Raw genomic sequence first — 21,422 nt, forward strand, 5'->3', positions numbered from 1 at the left:
CACGGTAAGTTTTTCAAAATACTGTAATGGTTTTGGTGGACACTTTATAGACATATTTGAAAGGATTTCACAAGCACAAACACAATCCCTGCATGGATTGCCAAGCCAAATTTTCAAATGGAGGGATGCAGTGAACTTCACGGCCTGATAGATGTAAGAAACACATCAAGAGTTTAGAACTGCAACTTGACTAGCACTTTAAGATTAGAACGAGCCAGTTGGCCAACATGGGAAATTTCTGGCTCTCAAATCCTTCATCTGTAAAATAAGATGATTAAACCAGATGATCTCTGAGGTCCCATCCAATTCATTTATTTCATGGATCTCATTTCTCCATGTACCTCATAAGATAAGTCCTCAAAGTATTTAGCCTGAGAATTAGATTGTACCTACCTGTACCTGGATTTAGCCAGTATTACAGAGCCTCATTTATTGGTGAAGTTTCCTTAACAGAGGCTCATACAAAAGTAGATACTGTCTCTACCACATGGAGATACAGAATGCATTATTGCCACAAACTGCTTAAGAATACTATCAAATTGTTTGAAACCTTTTTAAAAGGCAAATGAAAGACCACATTATAAATGCATGAGACTGGTTTATTCCTTAGAAAAATGAGTGTACTGACAATGAAGCTTTCAATTTTTATGTATGTCATTCATAAATAAAAACACAACTATCGACAGAAATGCCTCTGTTTAGAGAAGTCAGTAATGGAAAGCTATAATCTCAACTCAAATGATACAACATAAAAATACAAAGCTCATCTGCATCACTAGAAGATAATACCCTCAAACAAACTCATTTAAAAATCGGCTGTCTCCAACTTTTTCAGAAACTATTATGAATACAATATTACATTTGTTTTTATCCTCTTTTATAATAGTTTAAGACTTTAAATGCAGTATTTGTACTTTCAGCATTCCTGATAAATGGACCATAATTTAATGTAATATTCATAGACTTTTTGATAAAACTACAATATTTATTTACACATTCACATTTAGCACAATGTAGTGGTCAAGTAGTAGTGATGGTAATTACCAAACTATTAAAGTAATAAGAAAATTATCATTTTAACAATTTAAATGCTTTATGACAAGGATAATTTATATCCAACATATAAAATACATATTTACAATAACTTTAGAAAAAAATATATCAATTTTTTGGATAATCAAAAATAGCAATAACGTTTTCTGTATTATTTTCAGCCTCACTGTAGAAATGTTTTCATTGTCTAAATCTAATTAATGTGCTGATAAAAGACAATATATTAATAGTAAAATAGTGTGTGTGTTTGTGTGTATCATCTAACCAAAACTCGCGTTGTAAATTGAAGCCTTTTCAGGCTCACTGAAGACAGGTGCCCAGTGAAGCCTTTTAAAAGCCTCACTGAAGACAGAAGTACTGCTGGCTTAAGCTGCCTTGTTCTTTATATAAACTGTAATTTCCAATCGCGTTTTGTAACTTTAGTAAGATCCAAATAGATAATTCAGCCTACTACTTTTGTCAGTTATTTCTTGTTCTGTCTCCCTTCCACATTAATTTTTGAGTCTCTTTACTGATTACATAAAACAGGAGTCTCATTCTCAACACTTCTCCCAGAAGTTAAATTGAGTTTGATTAGTTACTGAGTATCGTTTTTCCTTTTACTTTTCTATGTTTATCTGGTCTAAAAACACTCTCAGCCACATAGTTTTTCTTCCATTCTTTTAAGTTACTTGTTTGCATCTAGTAATAAAGGTACACGGAAGGAAGTGGAACAAAATCAAGGTGAACTGTATATAAAATTATCATAATTTGAGACTTTAGAATGGTCAAACATGTTATACTAAAACTAATCATGGATTCAAAGATTAATGCTGTTTTAAAGAGGCATTTATTATCAGAGGTCACGGCATAATCTACAATAGAAAGTTTACTTTACTGAATACCTTATTAGTTGAAAAGAACAAACACTGGCACTTCACACGGTCGGAGCAGCTGAAATGTCATTTACAGTCGTTGTAACGTCTCGATTTGGGTGGTCTGGATTAAGATCGGGAATGCTATTGGAGTTTTCACATTGCTCATCTACCTTTGGGGAAGCAGCTTGTTCTGGATGCGTTTTGTTGTCTTTAGCAAGTCCTAATGTCACATGCTCCCCGGAAGGCTGAAGTGGCCTCTCTAAATGAACCGTTTGTTTCCTTGCCTCTGCTTCTTGTTCGTGCAGCAATCTCTCCACCTCCACCTCAAGCTCCAAAGTCTCCTCATCAGCTTGTACATCCAGTTGCTGCATCAACTCCTCCAACTTCTTGGCCTTGCGGAGCTCATTTTGCTGTATGATCGTACAAAGGTGCTCAGTCAGTTGCTCTTTAATCTCAGTCTTACGCTGTAGATCAAGCTTTGCTGTAACATACTCGGCTTCAGCCCTGTCAAACCGCTTCCTGCAGGGACAGGCACAAAAATTGGTCCATTAGTTTTCCAGTGAGGAAGACATTCAAAGGAGGGCCTAGAAACCAAAATTAAATTCCAAAATTGGGGAAAAAAGTATAAATGAAGATATGGATATCAATACTTTACGAACATTCGTCCACACATTAGACAAACTAAGCTATTGCTGCTGAAACTTCCACAACATCCACATTTGGACTATCCTAATACAACATTCCTCTGCATTCCTCTTTCCAAGGCTGTGCTTGAATGAAAGCAGGCTAGGAGGGATAATTCAGCGGTGTGCTAGCTCCAGTGAGAGAAAGCCCTGATGCGTAGTGCTTGTCAATTTCTGTAATATAAATGCTACCACTATGACCAATTTCAAGCTATGAGTGTGATATCACCAAATGCAGAATTGGGAAGAGAGACACAAAATGTGCTCTGTCATTCGCTACGTGTGTACCTGTTTTGGTCAAGGCCTTTTTTTTGGATGTACACAACAGATACCTAGTCAAACCAGCTCAGGTAAAAACTCAGTGGGTAGGACCCAAGAGGCAATCTCACAGGCATGCCATCAGAATCAAAGTCTATTCTCTACAACGCTTAGAAACCACGGTTTCTTGCATTTTGTCTTTCCTGCCATACTCACAGCCCAATATGGCCACCAGCTGTGTCTCTACCTCAAATTCACTCCCCTCAATCTCTCAGTGTTCCAATCCAAAATTCCAGAGGGAGGACTAGAGCTGGTGTGGCTTGGCATGTCCGTTTAAACAGAGCTCTTAGTGCCAGGCCATACCATGAAGCCCTGCTTAGCCTATGGATTAAAAGTTCTGGAGTTGGTGGCCCATCTTTGTTCTGATGAGGTGTGCCCGTCAGCATCATGAATACAAAAGGCAGCCAGGTTCCTATGGAAGGGGCTGGAGAATAGTCATGAAATGGCTGAAAATTCAGGTATAGTGACCTCAGGTAGTTTCTTCAACTGAGTTTTGGTTTATCTGTAAAATGGTGGTGATGATAAGATTTTATAGGAGTGTTAAGGATTAAATAGTATAAATAAGGCAAGTGTCTAGCCCAGTGCCTCGCAGGCAGTCAAGAAACAGAACCTTCCCTTCAGAGCACCCAAATCAAAAAGCACTGTTAGTATTTCACTAAACATGCAACTAAAATAGAATTACATAGAACTTAAGGACCTGTGTTTATATTTGAAAACTCTTATTTATGTAACGTTAATTTATCATATTTCATATTTTTACTGTTATCTAGTAAACATAAGAATGAGAAAACTAGCTATTTTTCAATTACCCCCACGTTAAAAGAACTGTTCTCAAGGAGCGCTGTTGTGTATCTGGATCACCTATTTCCATACTTATAACATATCCTGCTTATGATTGTCCAGAGCTTAAGCGCTCTGACAACATTCTCTGTAGGTACATGAATACCCTGCCTCTTCCTCCCACTCAAACCCCCTTCCTCTGCTAGTCTGTGGTCTCCTCAGCCAGGCAGTGAGTAAAGATTTACTGACTGGGCTTATGAATGCTGAATTGACATTAAAATTTGCAAATAGGTCCCTAGGCTTCCACTGATCTTTCACCCTGGATAAATCACTGAAGATTCTGCATTTTGTTTATTTATTTAAAGTCTCCCTAGCCAGAAATATGCATATATATTCTTGTACAGAGTGATTCATTTTTAAAATATTGATTAGTTTCACAAACTACACTATGAGCCTGGGGGCCAGGTAATAATACCAAATCAGGGTATGATATACTTTGGAATGGAATAATAAGAGCATTATACATAACACAGTATGACGTATTGAACTGGAAATGTAATCATAGAATCTTTTTGTTATTTTAAGGGGATAGTGAATAATTTAATGAATGTTATTTAAAGGAGTCTAGAAACTGTCTCTTGGTTTTGGTATAACTGAAATTTTGTAAAAACTCAATCATTGACCCTTGGCATGCCATTAAGTTCCACTGATCCATTTTTAGTTTTCCAGTTTTTTTCTGAGCAGTTCTAACTATTTATAAGGATCAAGATATGATTTTATCCTTTCTTAGAAGTCTTCCAGAGAACAGAGAAAATTTACTTATATTTAAAAAAAATAGAATCAAACTAATTATTTTGCAATATGGCTATAGTGGACCCTTTTATAAATCTAACACACAATATGAGACTGTTGAGGTATTATTTTTCCTGTATCTTCAAACATTTCGCCATTTTATCACCCTAGGAATTACTTCCTCATTACTCATCAATTATTCACACTTATGGTAAAAAATTCACACTTATGCTAAGAAAACAGAAAATGACGAAATGACCTAAAAGGATGGTGCTATAATGAAATAAATTATCATCATTTAGTTTCCCTACTGTGTTGTTCAACGTATTACATCACCTTTCAAGAAGGTATAAAAGAAGACCAGAAACATGGTATTTGTAATCTGCTCTCAGCTTTCATTGAATAGTCGAAAATTACTATTTTTTATTTTCTGCTCATAACCGCAAAGTAGAGAAAATTGACAGATGAAGACATTTTGCAGTTATTGGACAAATCAAAAGACGAATGTTGTGGTAGGCTGAAAAATGCCTCCCCAAAGATATTCACTTCCTCATCCCCAGAACCTGTGATATTACCTTATATGGCAAAAGATATGATTAAGTTGAAGACGTTGAGAGGAGTTTGTTTAGGATTAGCCAGTGAGACCTAAACGCAGTCACAGGTATCCTTTTAAGAAAGAGGCAGAGGAAGTTTTGAGAGAGAAGAGGAGGAAGCAATGTGTCTGTGGGGGCACAGAACTGAGTGGTGTGGCCACAAGCCAAGGAATGCCCACAGTCAGCAGAAGCTGGACAAGGCAAGGAAAGGATTCTTCCCTAGAGTCTCTGAAGGAAGAGCAACCTTGCCAACAGCTTGATTTCAGACTTCCGGCTTCCAGAAATGGAAGAGAATAAATTTCTGTCGTTTTAAGCCATCCAGCTTGTGGTAAGTTGTTATGGCAGCCCTAGGAAATCAATACAAATGCAGAGACAGACAGTCTAGATTCGCGACAGTAAAACTGATCATACAAGTGAAATCTCAGAGTATGAATCCTCAGAAAAATACATCCTAGATGAATTTTCTCAGTTTTTCTCAAACTCACAATCAATGAGTGAAAAATCTATTTCTGAGGACAAAAAGAAAATACGTTATTCTCATAGTTAATACTTTCAACAGGAAGAACTTAATCACACCATATTTTACAAGTATCTGGACCACCCTCTGTCGCTGAAAGGATGTAAGCGCATTCTTTCAGCTTTTTATAATGTTTGGAGTCAACCATTACTTGATACAAAGAGGTGTGCTATGCTTACCTTCTAATTAAAAATTTTAATAAAGCTGTTTTCCACAATCCCTTTTTTCTTACATATGTAAATTATTCATAAAAATGACAAAATATTTATGTATATATGTGTATGCACACATTTGTGTGCATGTGTGTTTAAGAGTACCTATTAAACATAGATAGCAAATAGTGATAACTGTTTTTCCCGGTATACTGGGGGTTAAAGAAATGTTCTACACGCAGCCACTCAGTTTTACAAGCTGGTCTGCAGAGCATATGGCAGCACTGTAGTCATAGCTGTGAGCAGCAGCAGCAACAACTCTCTCAAGTTGGCTCACTCAAAGTGCTGGTCTCCTGAGAGGTGTCTACCCTGACATTACCCTACAAAAAGGCCAAAGTGAACTCTGGCCTATTCAGTATCCAAGAACCTTTTGTGGACATAGCACCATACCAGGCACTATAGAACTATGATATCATTTTTATTTAAAAAAAAAAAAAACAAGGAAATCTCCAACAGAGACTGACTGCCCTGGGGATTACCTTCTGCAGAACTCTAGACCATAATATTATATCATTAATCTATAATTTCTCAATAACCACAGATGCAAATTCAGAAAATGTTATCTTAATCTTATGCATGAACAAGATACAATCCTGGTTTCAGTCACAATTGTCTGTGGCTTTTCTTCGACTTAACTCAAGAGCTTAGGTTTTTAAAAATAGCCTCACATAATACAATATGGATATTCACAGATAACCATATGTCTATATCAGTCCCAGGAGAAATTGTCATCTTTAGCTTGTTAAGAGATATAAAAATTTACTGTGGAAAATTTTATTATCATGTAAAAATTTACTAAAATTTCATTAAAAATATTTACATATTATAGATGTTTTCTCCTTTAACTAGTAATCGCATCTTCTCTGTGGTTCTCTGAAGGCTAAAGCTATGACATTTCTTATATAATGTTCAACATACAAAGGCATCCTTCTCCAGCCTTCTCTAGAACAGAAATAAAATAAAATTAGATGATTTTTTTTTGGTGAGGTATCTAGAATAATCTAAATTATTCAAATAAAGGGCTACAAAGGCATAAAAATGTTCCTCTGGCAAACTTGAGTTACAGAGAATAGAATGTGCTAAAAGTCTAGGCTTAGTTTAATCTTAATAAAATCTTGGTTACTTCCTCAATGACCTTATTAATAGAAATCTGGAACCTCCAGTTATCAGCTACTGATGGTATTAATTTAGGCAGTTAATTAATAAAGGCAGCCCATTAAATCTAACAGCATACGGTCAAACAACAATTTCAAAACTCACAAGGACACCACAAATCTCTTTCTTAAACAATAAACAGTGAATCAAAAACCACAATCAAGCATTTCCGCTTTATTAAATTGTTATATAAACATTCTGATGTTGTGGTTTACCCTAGTCTAATGAGGCATTCTGATTGATTTCTAGTGTTACAGAGAAAGATGCAAAACTGAGTCATTAACACAGCATTCTCTTGTGAAAAAAGACAAACCAGGATGATTAAAGCAATGTTGAAAGGACTGAAAACCCTGAAATTGGACTTAATTTTTTGCCCTTTTATCTGTTTGCAAAGTTCATGTAATTCTTTACATGTGTTAGTTCATTTAAAAAATACTTCATGATGATTTTTTCTCTTTAAAAAAATGCCAATAGTTGAAACCAAAGAGACACATGATAGCAAACCATTTTATACAGAGTATAGTCAAAAAGAAAAGAAAAAGAGAAAAAACTTCAAGCTTACAAGACAGAGTGGTATTTTCTTTAAAATACTCAGAGGTTTTTAAAAACTAAACTAGATCGGTTTTGGATGAAAACTGAAATGAGAACTAGGCTAACCCCTAAGGACCATCTCAGATAATCCAAATTTCTTAATAGAAAGATCACAGATGTGGTATTAGAAAAACAGAGTTTTGGGGCAAGTCATTCAGACATTTAAAGAGTCCCAAACATTAAATATCTGATGGTTTAGCAGCAAAGACTAAAATGTAAATAAATAATGCAAGACATGGTCTACTAGGAAGATGAGTAAGGTTAAACAGGTAGGGCAGAATTAAGGAAGACTCCAAGAGGAGACACTTGATTTAGTACAAAACAGGAATAAATACAGCACCTAATGGAGTTGTTACAAGGCTTAAATGATGACATACATTAACGTCCCCGGCCCAGGTAGCAATAAACATTAATTAAATTGGACATCTTGTTCAGAGTTCAATGTCCCCAACTCACCGAGCATATGAATAATCCAGGCTGGCCTGATCAATCCGGTTCCTGAGGATTCCAATGTCAGTTGACACCATGTCATCTAAAGCCTGTAACTCCTTCTGGATCCGCTTTAGTTTCATGGTCTCTGCCTGAGTTCTTTTAGATCTAAAAATCAGGAAAATGAGTGGAAAAATAAAAATATTTTAAGATCATGTATCCATACACGATATAAATGAAAAAAGCAAGCTATTGCATATACAATATGTTACAATGTCTAATTTTTCAAAATTAGAAAAATTGAAACAAAACAAATGTTGATAACATTTTGGTACATCTCTAACACTGATCTGTGCTTTCTTCCCTTCTTATTCCAAATTTTCTAATAGTATATAATATTTTCATACACAAGAGAAAAAGATTTAAAAAATACCAATAAATATTCACTCATAGTCTATATTCATGCCATAAAGATGAGAATAGGCACTATTATTCTGTATATTATTCTATAACTGTATTCTCTTTACATTGAAACACCCAACACAGCTTTCCAAATTTCTAGCCTTAACTTCTGGCTAAGCCCATTTTCATTTGTCTAATACTCAGTGGACACCAAAACAAATGCCTGCATGAAACACCATTTCTTTATATTTCTGAAAACATCTATTTGGCTTTAACTTTCTTAGGACTCATTTCTCCAGACTTTTATTGCTTTGATTCTTGTTCTTTGGGCAAAACTACAGGTCCTCAAAATTCTTCTTTCTAGGGCTCAAAAGCAAACACTCTTTTTTTTCTTTGTTTAAAAGCACAGCCACTGTCATCATCTCTCAGTTCCCTCACCACCCCAAGTACATTTATACAATTAAGAAACAGAATAAACAAATATAAAAGTCAACCTTTAATCATGATTTCACTCATTTTAAAATTTCACACACATTCTCACAGAATAAAACTCCCACATAAAACCACTGTATCACAACTTACATTCTCCTGACTTCTACTCCATTATGCATTTACCCTTGTTTTCTGCTTACAAAAGTTAACTTAACAATATGATACTTTTACTTCAAGTGCTTTACTGTCCATTTATTAATAATCTAATCAGGTCTTATTTCCTTACACTTCTGGCTGTATCACTGCTTTCTCTCTTAAATCAAAAGCACACAGAGAAGAACAAGTGCTGAGCCTAATCTTTCTGTAAAATCCCCAGCAAATAGCCTCCCCAACCTCTTCCAAATTGAAGACTATTAAAATGCTTTTTAATAATCATATGTTGTTTTTTTTCCTTGAAACATAGTAAGTTCAGTAAGCTGCATATTTCCCAAGCTTTCATGAAAGATCAAGCTATACGGGTAGGAGAAAAAAATCATCATTTTTAAATACATAAACCCCCTTGGCAGATAAAATTCTGAATTGCTTACACCCACCTGCCTTTCTCTCCATCCCCATCCCTTGCCCCAATCTGACACATATACCAGCTTCAAGCAATAATAGTTTTGCCAGACTTTTCTGGAGATCTAAAAAGAAAATGCCAATCTTCCTTGCATTTAGTTCTCACTATTCTCAATCACTTCTTTACTGACCGAGGTTGGTTTCCAAAGGCCACAGCACATTAGAAACTACAAACAAAACGGGCAGAAAGAGTGAGTAAGGGATGAGAAAAGTGGCTCAGATGGGAATGTTGCTGTTTAAGCCAGTACAATGTAGTAAGGGAAAAGGGATCGCTGACCGCTGACACTGGGCAGTCACATAAAAATCGAACCGCACAGTATGGGAGAGTGTTCATAACAGTGACCCTGAGTCATGGATAAAAGGTTAAATTACACCATGCATCTTCCATTAGTGGGGGCAGGGCAAGTTATTTAAGAAAAATGTCCATAGGAAACACAATTAATATTAGTAGGACTGTAAGCCACTTATGTGCAATACTCTCATTCCTCTACATGTCAGATGATTAAGGCCTCCCTACGTCAAAACTAAAACCTGCATTTGTTGCTAATTTACTTATATTGATAGCTATTTACTGCTCCCTTATGAATGTGTAGATGGTTAAAACTGAAAACACTAATGCTGATCCTTAAGTTTTGATGTACCTGTATTCATAAATTCGTTATGATCTATGCTTAAAAAGTCCTCCTTAATAAATTAATGCTGGAATTTCAGTATCATTTATAAAGCATCATTTGTTTAGTTAGCCTTAAAAGTAATGGTTGTAGAGAAAATCTCGGTTTATTAGGACAGACATGGCAAAATAAATATAAAACATGACAGAGCTGATTGCTGGTTATAAATAACCTCTGGTTCAGGTGCCTCACCTTTCTGCAATAGCTTTAGCCAAAAGAGCTTTCTTACGTTTATTTTTCTCTTCCATTAGTCGTTGTTCTTGTTGAAGAACTTCCCAACGAGACTTTTCTTGCCTAGGGAGCAAAAAACGTATAAAATGAGTTTCTGAAACACCATCCCACACCTTACCAGTTTCAGTCCCCTAAGTATAAAATTTAATCAACCAGATTACGTATATTTTCTTTCAAAAGTCCTCTTAAAAGGAACCCATCTGCAGCTCATTATTTTGTTCTAATAGGAACAAAGACTATGATTTGAAGCAAAGGCTTATATAAATTGGCCCTTTGAAATCCATTATATGTACATAATCTAGGAACCCACAAACTGGAAGCTAGAGTACTGTGGCATTTTTTAGGAGTACAAAGATACTTGCATAAGTTAATTATGTATTATTATACGCAAAATGGAGAGCAAAATAAATTGGTCTGTAGCTAATCTTATGTTATAGCTTTCAGGGTTTTCTATAATGAAAATCTTCATCATTTAACACCTTTAAGACAACAACCAATGTTTATTTCATTCATTTTAATTTGCTCACTTTCCAGTTCTCAAACATTCTTAAACAGAGTGAAACATTATGAGCTAAGAGTTGAATGCTGAGCTAAAGAAAACTTCAAAGATCTCAAAACATGAATTGTCTTCTAATCTAATTCTGAAAGAAGTATATTAAAATTCCCCATAAGTTCATGAACTTGCCGTCAACTCAAATTAAACAAGGTAATGATAAACCTATTTATTCCTATTATTGTAACTTCTTACAGCTATTATACAAAAAATCTGTTCCCAGACCTAGTAACAGCCTCCAAAATCATCCTTCTCTCCATTCCTACACCCTCCACCTTAGTGCTGGCATTGCTTCTTTCTCATTTTTACTATTGTAGGCATCTCCTCACCAGACGCCTTAGTTCCAGCTCATCAGCATCCTCTCCCAAATGGTCTGTGACAGTGACATCTGGATTTTCTCTAACCATTACTGTGATCAGGGAATTCCCTCCTTCAGAGGCCTTGGTGTTTTACTACTGCATCAGAGAACTCGCTGGGCAGGAATCCTCTACTTGTTCCAAGCCCTTCTTCACTTTCTTAATTCTCTACTGTTCTCTCATCTGTCCTTTGCCTCGTCCAGAGAAGTGAAATGTCGTCTCCGAGCACTCTCTAAGATATAATCCTCCTTTCCCCTTCTTAGAGTCTCAGAATTTCTCCTTTTCAACAATTCCTGATACATATCTTCCATGAAAATTTTCCCAAGTATCTAAAAAAAGAATAATTTCCCTGATGACATTCAATCTAAATTGTCCAGCTCAATTTAAACCACCTCCACTTGTCTCAGGCTTTTGCTGGTAAACTACACTTAAAGACACTTAAATGTATGTGCTTGTTCAATGTTGATCTCCTAATTCAAGTGGTTTTATATCTCTTGTGAAAATCATTTCTGGGGTGTAAACCCATGGAGGGCAGGAAATACTTCAAACTCTGTACAGAATCTGGATTGGCAGATATTGAAAAAACATCTGAGATTAGAAAAAATATAAGATACTTTGAAAAGAAAGCAGAAACAAATGCCATCCTTCCTTCCCTGTAAGTGATAAATCAGGAGGAAACAAATACAAGTAGATATTAAAACAAAAGCTATACAATCAAAATTCTGATTGTAAGAATTCACTAGTCACAGAATGGCAATTTCCACAAGAATGTGACTAAACTAAATTCTGGAGGTGGTTTCTAATACAAACACATTAAATAAAGAATAAAAAAAAATCTAATGATGCAGCTGAAGTATTTAATTAATACCCTCAATTTCCTACACTCTTTCTTTGACTAGCCCTTCACGTCTCTCCACAAGTACTCTTTTCTGGGCCAAGAGAGATGCAGTCTGCATTGAGGTGAAGAATGGGTTCAATCTGGGGAGGAGTACTATGGGAAGTGCTTCTGGTAAGTGTAAGGTGCATAGACTTTGGATCTGAGAGACTTGTATGTGAACCTGAACTCTGCTACTTACTAGCTGTGTATTTGCTTTGGGAATATAATATCACGTCTGAGTCCAAGATATCTCATCTCTAAAGTGAAAATAATGAACATGTACTGTGAGGCTGTTGTGAAGACTAAATGAATAAAAACATAAAAAACGCCTGACATCGACTGGCTAAGATAGGTGGTAGGTATTTTTCAATAGTTTATTCATTACATTCCTACCTTAGAACATAAAACAGAGAAAATGTCAAAACTACTATTTCTTCACAGCCCAATGTGGAAAAAGGTTAAATGGAAAAAAGTCTCATGATATATAGACTTACTAACAATTCCACTTTCTTTTTCTCCAATTTGCCATCTGGCTTTGGAGGTAGAACCTCAGCACTTTTGTGACCATCATGGGAATTCTGGAGTCCCAGTTCCCTTGGTTGACTTTCAGTACCATGTGGTTTTCCATCCCCAACAGGAGAGGTGAGCACAAGAGGACTAGGAGGAGTAGGGGGACAGCGCGGTTTTTGAGTGTTAAGCTTCTGTTTCGGTGCAGAAAGCAGCTGCTCTGGAGGTAACGAAGTTGATCCATCATGAAGTCCAAGTTTTTGGCTTTGCTCTTGAAGGGCTTTTTCTCGCTGAAGTTGTTGTCGGCTTTTCTTCATAGGGAGACGCCGCTGTGGTTCAAATGGATCTAACATAAAAAAGAGAATGGAGGAAAATTCCTTGTGTAAGCAGCAAATAATTACAATTTCTCCAAGAAAATAATGCATCAAGATTAAACTTTGATAATAATTCTAAAGAGTTTTTCCCCCTTCTCTATCTTAAAAGCCCAGGGAAAAACAGCCATCTACCTGTCAAGTTTCAACAGTTCTCTGATGATACTGTCAGTATTTAACAAAAACTGTCCTAGCTCTCAATATATCTTCAAGGAAGTCCATTTGTCCACGATTTAGGCCTTTGGGATACAAAACAAGCTTTCTTTTTAAACTTGATTTGATAACTGTCAAAACAATCAACTAATATGACCAAACTAGAGAGACATGAATTCTTTGATATGTCTTAAATTTGATTTATGGTTCTGTCTGCTCTCTTGAAATAAAATGGTGGTTCAGTTTTCAAATGGGCTTCATCATTCTTAAATTTTAATAGATATCAGGGCAATTTGATACATAGGTACATGCTATACATAAAGTAAAACTGAATGAAGTCTCTTATGTCTAGGAATGCTAGTTAACCCTAAATTGTTTTCTTCCATGCTCCAGAACAGTCCAAGGTTGTGTTCTTGAAGTCTAAGTTAGCCTTTAATCAATGTATGCAAGCTAATTTTAATAGCCTGAGCAAAGCCATAGAGGAAGATAAACAACTGGGAGAAATTTTTTTAAAAAGCATTATAAACTAAATAATAATTCTATTATACTCTTTGGATTGTCCATGCCAGTGTTAAGCTTGTAAGGCGGACAAATGGAGACTCTGACTCAAGTTCATACTATATTTAATAAGATCTATAAATGGTATTCTTTATAAAATGCCTGGGAAATGAAATTATGATAAGTCCTTGTAAATGAACTCAAATAGGGCTTTTAAATACTGCATATTGACCTTTGAAGAAACACAAGCTTATTATTTAAATTTCCCAAAGGAGAGTTAAAAGTTCTACAGCCACAGTTCAGTGTTGCTTTTGTCCAGCTTAGTACCCTTAGGCAAGTCAATTAATTATGCCCTACCTCAGTTTCCTCATCAGTCAAACTGGTTGAAAATTTACAGGCTCTACTTAACTCAAGGAGTTGGTGTAAGGATTAAATGATATATATAAAACATTTTTAAAAGATAGACACACTATCAAAAAGTAAAATGGGGGTTGGCCCTGTGGCTGGGTGGTTAAGTTTGCACACTCCACTTTGGCGGCCCCAGGGTTTGCAGGTTCAGATCCTGGGCACAGACCTACACACTACTCATCAAGCCATGCTGTGGTGGCGTCCCACATAGAAGCACTAGAATGACCTGCAACTAGGATATAAAACTATGTACTGGGGTTGGATTTTAGGGAGAAAAAAAGAGAGGAAAATTGGCAACAGATGTTAGCTCAGGGCCAATCTTAAAAAAAAAAGAAAAAAAAGTAAAATGTTACAGGCATACCTCATTTTATTGCACTTCGCTTTGCCTTCACAGTTTTTTACAAGACCCTTCACCAGCAAAAAGATTACAACTCACTGAAGGTTCAGATGATGGCTAGCATGTTTTTAGCAATAAAGTATTTTTAAATTAAGATATACATATTGGTTTTTTACACATAATGCTATTGTACTCTTAAGAGACTACAGTATAGTGTAAACACACCTTTTATATGCACTGGGAAAGCAAAAAATTTGTGTGACTCCCTTGCTTTATTGCAGTGGTCTGGAAATGAAACCACAATATCTCCAAGGTATGCTTGTATTATTGTTGACTTTAGCCAGAAACACAAAGTAGCCTCCTTTACCTTGCAATAGGAACTTATTCTTGGCTACTGATCTTTATTCACACCATCAGAAAATGTCATTGAGCCTGTTTACCTCCCAGTTACACTCATTAGCTGAATTAACAGTCCCTCTGTAATTCAGGCTCCATTTTATTTTGCATTTTCACCAAACTTACCAACTCCCAAATAAACAAATCAGGACACTTACAAATAGAACATATGACCAAAAAACTTTTGAAACTAATAAGCCATTATAGTAAGGCTGCAGAATACAAGACTAATATACAAAAGTCAAGCGCTTTCCTATGTACCAGCAATGAACAAGTAGAATTTGGAAATAAAAACACAGTATCCTTTACATTAGCACTCAAAAAAAAAAAATGAAATACTTACGTAAAAATCTAACAAAATAGGTACAAGATCTATATGAGGAAAACTATAAAACTGATTAATGAAATCAAGGAACTAAATAAATGGAGAAATATCCCATGTTCATGGATAGGGAGACTCAATATTGTCAAGATGTCAGTTTGTCCCAACTTGATCTATAGATTCACTACAATCCCAATCAAAATCCCAGCAAGTTATTTTGTGGATACTGGTAAACTGATTCTTAAGTTTATACAGAGCAGCAAAGACCCAGAATAGCCAACACAATATTGAAGTAGAACAAAGTTAGAGGACTGACATTATTTGACTTCAAGACTTACTATAAGGATAGAGTAATCAAGACAGCTGTATTAGTGAAAGAGCAGACAAACAGATCAATGGAATAGAATAGAGAGCCCAGAAATAGGCCCACATAAATCTAGTCAACTGACCTTTGACAAAGGAGTAAAGGCAATACAATGGAGCAAAGACAGTCTTTTCAAAAAATGGTGCTGAAACAACTGGACATTCACATTGAAAAAAATAAATCCAGACACAGACTTTTACATCCTTTACAAAAATTAACTCAAAATGGGTCATAGACCTAAATGCAAAACCCCAAATTATAAAACGCCTAGAAGATAACATGACCCTGGGTATGGCAATGATGTCTTAGATACAACACCAAAGGCTCTATCCATGAAAGAGATAATTGATAAGCTGGACTCCATTAAAATTAGAAAGTTCCACTCTGCAAAAGATAATGTCTAAGAAAAGAGAAGACAAGACACAGACTGGGAGCAAATATTTGCAACAGACACAGCCGATAAGACTATCATGTAAAATACACAAAGAACACTTAAAACTCAACAATAAGAAAACAACCCTACTAAAAACTGGGCCAAAGTCCTTAACAGACACCTCATCACCAAAGAAAAGATACAGACAGCAAATATGCATATGAAAAGATATTCCAAATCATATGCCATTAGGAAAATGCCAGTAAAAACAACAAGATACCCCTATACATCTATAAGAACGGTCAAAATCTGGAATACTGACAACACTAAATGCTAGTGAGGATGTGGGGCAACAGGAACTCTCATTCATTGATGGTGGAAATGCAAAATGGTACAGTCACTTTGGAAGACAGTTTGGCAGTTTCTCACAAAACTAAACATACTCTTACCATATGACTCAGCAATTACAATCCTTGGTATTTATTCAAAGAAGCTGAAAACTTAAGTTCACACAAAAACCTGAACTTGGATGTTTATAACAGCTTTATTAATTGTCCAAACTTGAAAGCAACCAAGACATCCTTCCATAGGTGAATGGATAAATAAACTGTGGTATGTACAATGGAATATTATTCATTGCTAAAAAGATATGAGTTATCAAGCCATGAAGAGATATGAGGAAACTTAACTGCATATTACTAAGTGAGAGAAGCCAATCTGAAAAGGCTACATACTGCATGATTCCAACCACACGACATTCTGGAAAAGGCAAAACTATGGAGACAGTAAAAAGATCAGTGGTTACTAAGCACTATGAAGAGGGGAGGAGGGATGAATAGGCAAAGAGAGGATGTTTAGGGCAGTGAAAATACTCTGTATGATACTGTAATGATGGATACACATCATTATGCATTTGTCCAAACCCACAGAATGTACACCACCAAGAATGAACCCTAATGAAAACTACGGACTTGAGTGGTGATGATGTGTCAATATGTAGGTTCATCAATTGTAACAAATGTGGCACTCTGGTGGGGGATGCTGATAACGGGGACGACTACGTATGCATGGGGGCAGGAGACATATGGGAAATCTCTGTATCTTCCTCTCAATTTTGCTGTGAACCTAAAACTGCTCTAAAAAAATAAAGTCTTTAGGAAAAAAAACAGAACATACTATTTTAGATACTTATATTGGGGGCTGCAAGCATCAAGGAGACTGTGGTAAACTGGGGAACACAAATCTAGCTTAAAGGGGGCAATCAGTAGCCACCTTTAGCCATTAAAAATACCTTGTTGGGGCCGGCCTGGTGGGTAGTGGTTAAGTTCATGCACTCCACTTCAGTGGCCCAGTGTTCATGGGTTCAGATCCTGGGCACAGACCTAGACACTGCTCATGAAGCCATGCTGTAGTGGCATCCCACATACAAAATAGAGGAAGACTGGCATAGATGTTAGCTCAGTGACAATCTTCCTCGAGGAAAACGAGGAAGATTGGCAACAGATGTTAGCTCAGGGCCAATCTTTCTCACCAAAATAAATAAATAAATAAATAAAATGCCTTCTGTCATTTAAAAGTTTAGGTCAGTGTTACCAGACATTATGATTTTTCAGATTTCTATCTAAAATATCCTGATTTTTAAATGTAGGGAATTGTTTTAATCAAGAAAATCTAGATTATGCTGTAGGCATAAAGAACTCTGGAATCTCTGTGGTTTTAAATAACAAAGGTTTATTTCTCATTAATGCCTGTGCCAACTAGAGGTCAGCAAAGAGGTTCTGCTGGTCAGTCTTTCAAGGCTCCAGGCTGACTCTATAGCCACCATTCAGTGTTCCTAGGCCCCAGGGTGGGGGAGAAGAGAGAGTTCAGGAAGGTCTTGCTATAGCAATTAATTGCTCTGACCCAGCAGTGACATAACACTTCTGCTCACAATTTACCGTGGAACTAGCACTTGGCCCTACCTCAAACAAGGGCAACAGAAATATACTGGGAAGAGAAGTAAACTACAAGTATTTGGCAAACAGCACTAACGATTATCATCACTATTAAAAAAGAAATTTAAAGATTAAACCAAAAAAGAAAAGAAAAAAATTGAAAAGACAAAATATTTTTGGGTTAAATTAAGACAACTGGCTATGAGTTTGAGATCTCTGCTCTATATCCTTTATTTAAGCCCTGCTCTTTCCACCCAAGACAACCATCATTTGAATCATGTGCTGATCACTTCTTTTCTTTGCTTTTTATGTCATATAATCTCTACAAATATTTCTAAAAAATTTTACTTTTATTTAGTTGTTTTAACTTTATAAAAAGGGTATCATACTGTATGTAATCTTTTTTAAAAATTAATATATTGCCAATATTCATCCATATTGTTCATGTTACTATAGTCATTCATTTTTAATGCTGTATAATACTCTATTATGTGACTAAATGAGAATCTACTGATCTTCTTCCACCGATGGACATATGTTGGTTCCAGGTTTTTGCTTCCATGAATATTGCTGTTGTGTCTCCTCTTGTATATGTCCAAGAATTTGCCTTGGATATTATCTAAGAACTGCTGGGTCATAAAGTATACCTTTAGGAGAAATGTCAATTGCTTTCTAAAGTGCATTCCCTCTAGCAATGTATAATATCCTGTGGATGGACTTTCTTGTCAATATCTAATATTGTCAGACTTTCAAATTTCCGTCAATCAAATGGGTATGAAGTAGTATGTCACTGTGCTCTCGATTTGCAATTCTCTGTTCATTATGGTGAAAAGCATCTCTTCATATTTCCTTTTCCAAGAAATATCTATTCATATCTTCTGTCGATTTTTCTTTTGGCTTGTTTGTATTTTTCATACATCAGCAGCAATTGGAAAACAGTTAAAGAGGAGATATTTCAATACCAGAAATTGTCAAGTACCTAGGAACAAATCTAACGAAAGGGTGTTCGAAACCTCTACAGGAAATTTTCTAAAATTTTATTAAAAGATATTAAAGAAGACCTAAATAAGTGGAGACATATACCATGTTAGTGGTAGTGTTAACGTGAAGACGTCAAATCTCCTCAAATTGATCTAAAAATTCAACGCGATTCCAATCAAAATTCCAAATGAGTTTTCCATGAAATTTGGTGCTTGGTTTGTTTCCAGCTTTTTAATACTATAAACAAGAATGTAAAGCACATTCTTAACCTTCCCCAATGCACATATGGGTTTCTCTAGAGTATCAGTGTCCTTATTTTTGCTAGCAACCAACTCCATTTTCACAGATTAACTGTATTTTTAAGGTTGGAGAACAGCTGGAAGGAGCCTTAAAATTAAAGATCCAACTCTTCTAGTTCTACACATGAGAACTCCAAGGTGAAAAGACAGAGGCAGAGCTGGGAGATCTATATGCCAATCACTGTGTTTGGCTATGAGTGCTAAGGTGCTTTCTCTGTCCTCAAGGTGGACATAGACTAGTGAGCTATGAGTCTAGAGTCTATGCTCTAACATCTTGCTATGAAATGACAGGCCTTGAAGTTAAGGTCCTTCTGCCCCGTCTCTATCCCAAATCGCAGAGATATTTAGAAATGTTCTTCTACATAATTAATCTATGGTTTAATTTAGACTTCTCCATCAAGTCTTCTTTCCTCTGGCAAACTCACCTCTGCTAACACATAATCTCTGTGAAATCTTAGCAAGCTCCACCCAATCCCCAGCACTGTGAGGTTCCCACTAGGTCTGAAGCAAGCTCCTGTACATCTATCACTCTACATAACAGTCTGTCTCCTCCCTAGACTAGAAGCTCACTGAAGGCAGGGATGATGCCTTGTTCATCTTAGCATCCCTAAGGGAGAAGCCCACACCTGTAACTTCGGGTCTGACCAGAAGCAGGGGTACTTGTACTCTGTACATCGGAATGAGTGAATGGATGTTGAAAACACAGAGCAAAAGAATTTGAGAACATCAAGCTAGACAGTCAGCTAATTATACACTAGTATAACTTTTATGATAATAGTTTTTAAATGCCTCTAGACCAATTAAAATTTCCTCCCTCTACATAGTCCACACTGGTCCCATGTTACTAATTTACTTCCTTTTCCATTTGTCAGCCCCAGATTATTCTCACATCTATGCTAAAAATCCACAGACATACCTGAGCAACATCCAAATTTCTCACAAACTATAAAAAAATGCATGGCAAGGCTTATTTAATTTTCTCCCAAAGTAACATATGTAAGTTATGGTACCAAGAGTGATGTAAACTCACAGAGGTGGTGTGCACTACCAGGATCACCATAGAGAACTTTACGAAATTTCAACCACAAACAAAGCAGTTTATATCACCAAGAGTTTCTTACCAAGTATCAGCAAACGTAATTCCTTCCTTAAAAGATAACTAAACAGTACAAGTCCGCTCAATGATTACCCTATAAAGCTGGAGGGGGAAGCACAAAATTTTAGCTTACGCGGAAGTCAGTAGATAGTTATAAACACACCCATAGCTAGATATGTCACATATAACCTCTCAAACACCCTTTTGATTTGCTGACTCTCAAGAGTTGGAAAGAACTGCAAAAATCATCTGGCAACCAGAAGTAAATGCAAGCCTCCAGATATATTACGAAAAGCACCAACTTTTTGCCTTTCTTCAAAACCCCTGTGCTCCCTTTTCCCCAGTCGTTGTCTGCATCTATAAATCAATCACAATTCTTATAAGGTGTGCCCCCCCTCCTCCTTCCTTTACCCTGACCCCAACCGTCCAAGCCCTGATCCTCCTACAGGAGACAGCCAGGCGGTAGGCTCACTTCCTCTCCCAAGTCCCACTCCTTCCACAGGAAAAAGTCAAGTCCCTGAAATGGATTCCGGAACTCTCTTTTCTAAAAGTAGAACCCAGAACCCTGGGTCCGCCCCTCCCGCAGTGGCTTCAGGTACATCCACCTCCGGAGCCCCCTCAGTCCTGTCCTCCCACTTACAGCTCCTTCCCCTGACTGACAGTGACACACACACACCCCTCTGGAGCCCCCTCAGTCCTGTCCTCCCACTTACAGCTCCTTACACACACTCACACACACACACACCCCCTATTCCCCGCCCCCTTGCCCCCTCAAAAGCTGCAGCCCCGCCCCTTCCCCTTAACAGACCCAGGAATTAAACATCCGCAGGCTCGTCCCGTTACCTTTATTCTGCTTTAGTCGCCTCAGCTCCTCCTCAGAGAAGCCAGCCCAACCCTGCGCCATCCGCCCCGGCTGCCAGCACCCTCAGTACACCCAAACCTCAAAGGCCCGACTGCCAACAAGGCTGCCTAGGCACATCCGGGTTCTTCCGTGGCCGCGGCCGAACACCCAATCAGCACGTCGAGCTCTGGACACAAGGCCCCCTCTCCCTGGCCGCAGGGTCGGGATGCCTTCGAGGCTGCCCCCGGCAGTGCCGGACAAACTGCCTCAGGACGTCTTGGCCTCGCAGACATTCATTTCCCCTGACCTGGCTCTGCTCTCTCTTCTTGTCACCTGATCTCGTTGGGTTAGTCTCTTCAAGAGACAAGGGGGAAACAGCGATGGAGATAAGGGTGGAGATAAAACAGGCAGTTGGGAAGGGG

General features: G+C 37.1%; 1 protein-coding gene across 3 annotated transcripts; it reads right to left on the minus strand.

Annotated features, from left to right (window-relative positions):
- Positions 1–580: 580 nt before the first annotated feature.
- Positions 581–21,189, minus strand: GORAB (golgin, RAB6 interacting). Of its 3 annotated transcripts, none has more exons than XM_014845171.3 (5): positions 21,003–21,189; positions 12,619–12,973; positions 10,296–10,397; positions 8,008–8,148; positions 581–2,429 (listed from the first exon to the last, which is right to left on the minus strand). In XM_014845171.3, exons 1-5 carry the CDS (start codon positions 21,061–21,063, stop codon positions 1,970–1,972), a joined length of 1,119 nt encoding a protein of 372 aa, XP_014700657.3. In that variant the 5' UTR covers positions 21,064–21,189; the 3' UTR covers positions 581–1,969. The 3 variants fall into 3 exon arrangements, with proteins under 3 accessions (XP_014700657.3, XP_044614208.1, XP_070353716.1); XM_044758273.2 differs by having other exon boundaries at positions 587–2,429; positions 12,615–12,973; positions 21,003–21,182; XM_070497615.1 differs by lacking the exon at positions 21,003–21,189 and adding an exon at positions 20,185–20,256 and having other exon boundaries at positions 587–2,429.
- Between the last annotated feature and the right edge of the window lie 233 nt (positions 21,190–21,422).

This window comes from Equus asinus, chromosome 25, assembly GCF_041296235.1.
Source record: "Equus asinus isolate D_3611 breed Donkey chromosome 25, EquAss-T2T_v2, whole genome shotgun sequence".
In the NCBI taxonomy this organism is placed as follows: Eukaryota; Metazoa; Chordata; class Mammalia; order Perissodactyla; family Equidae; genus Equus; species Equus asinus.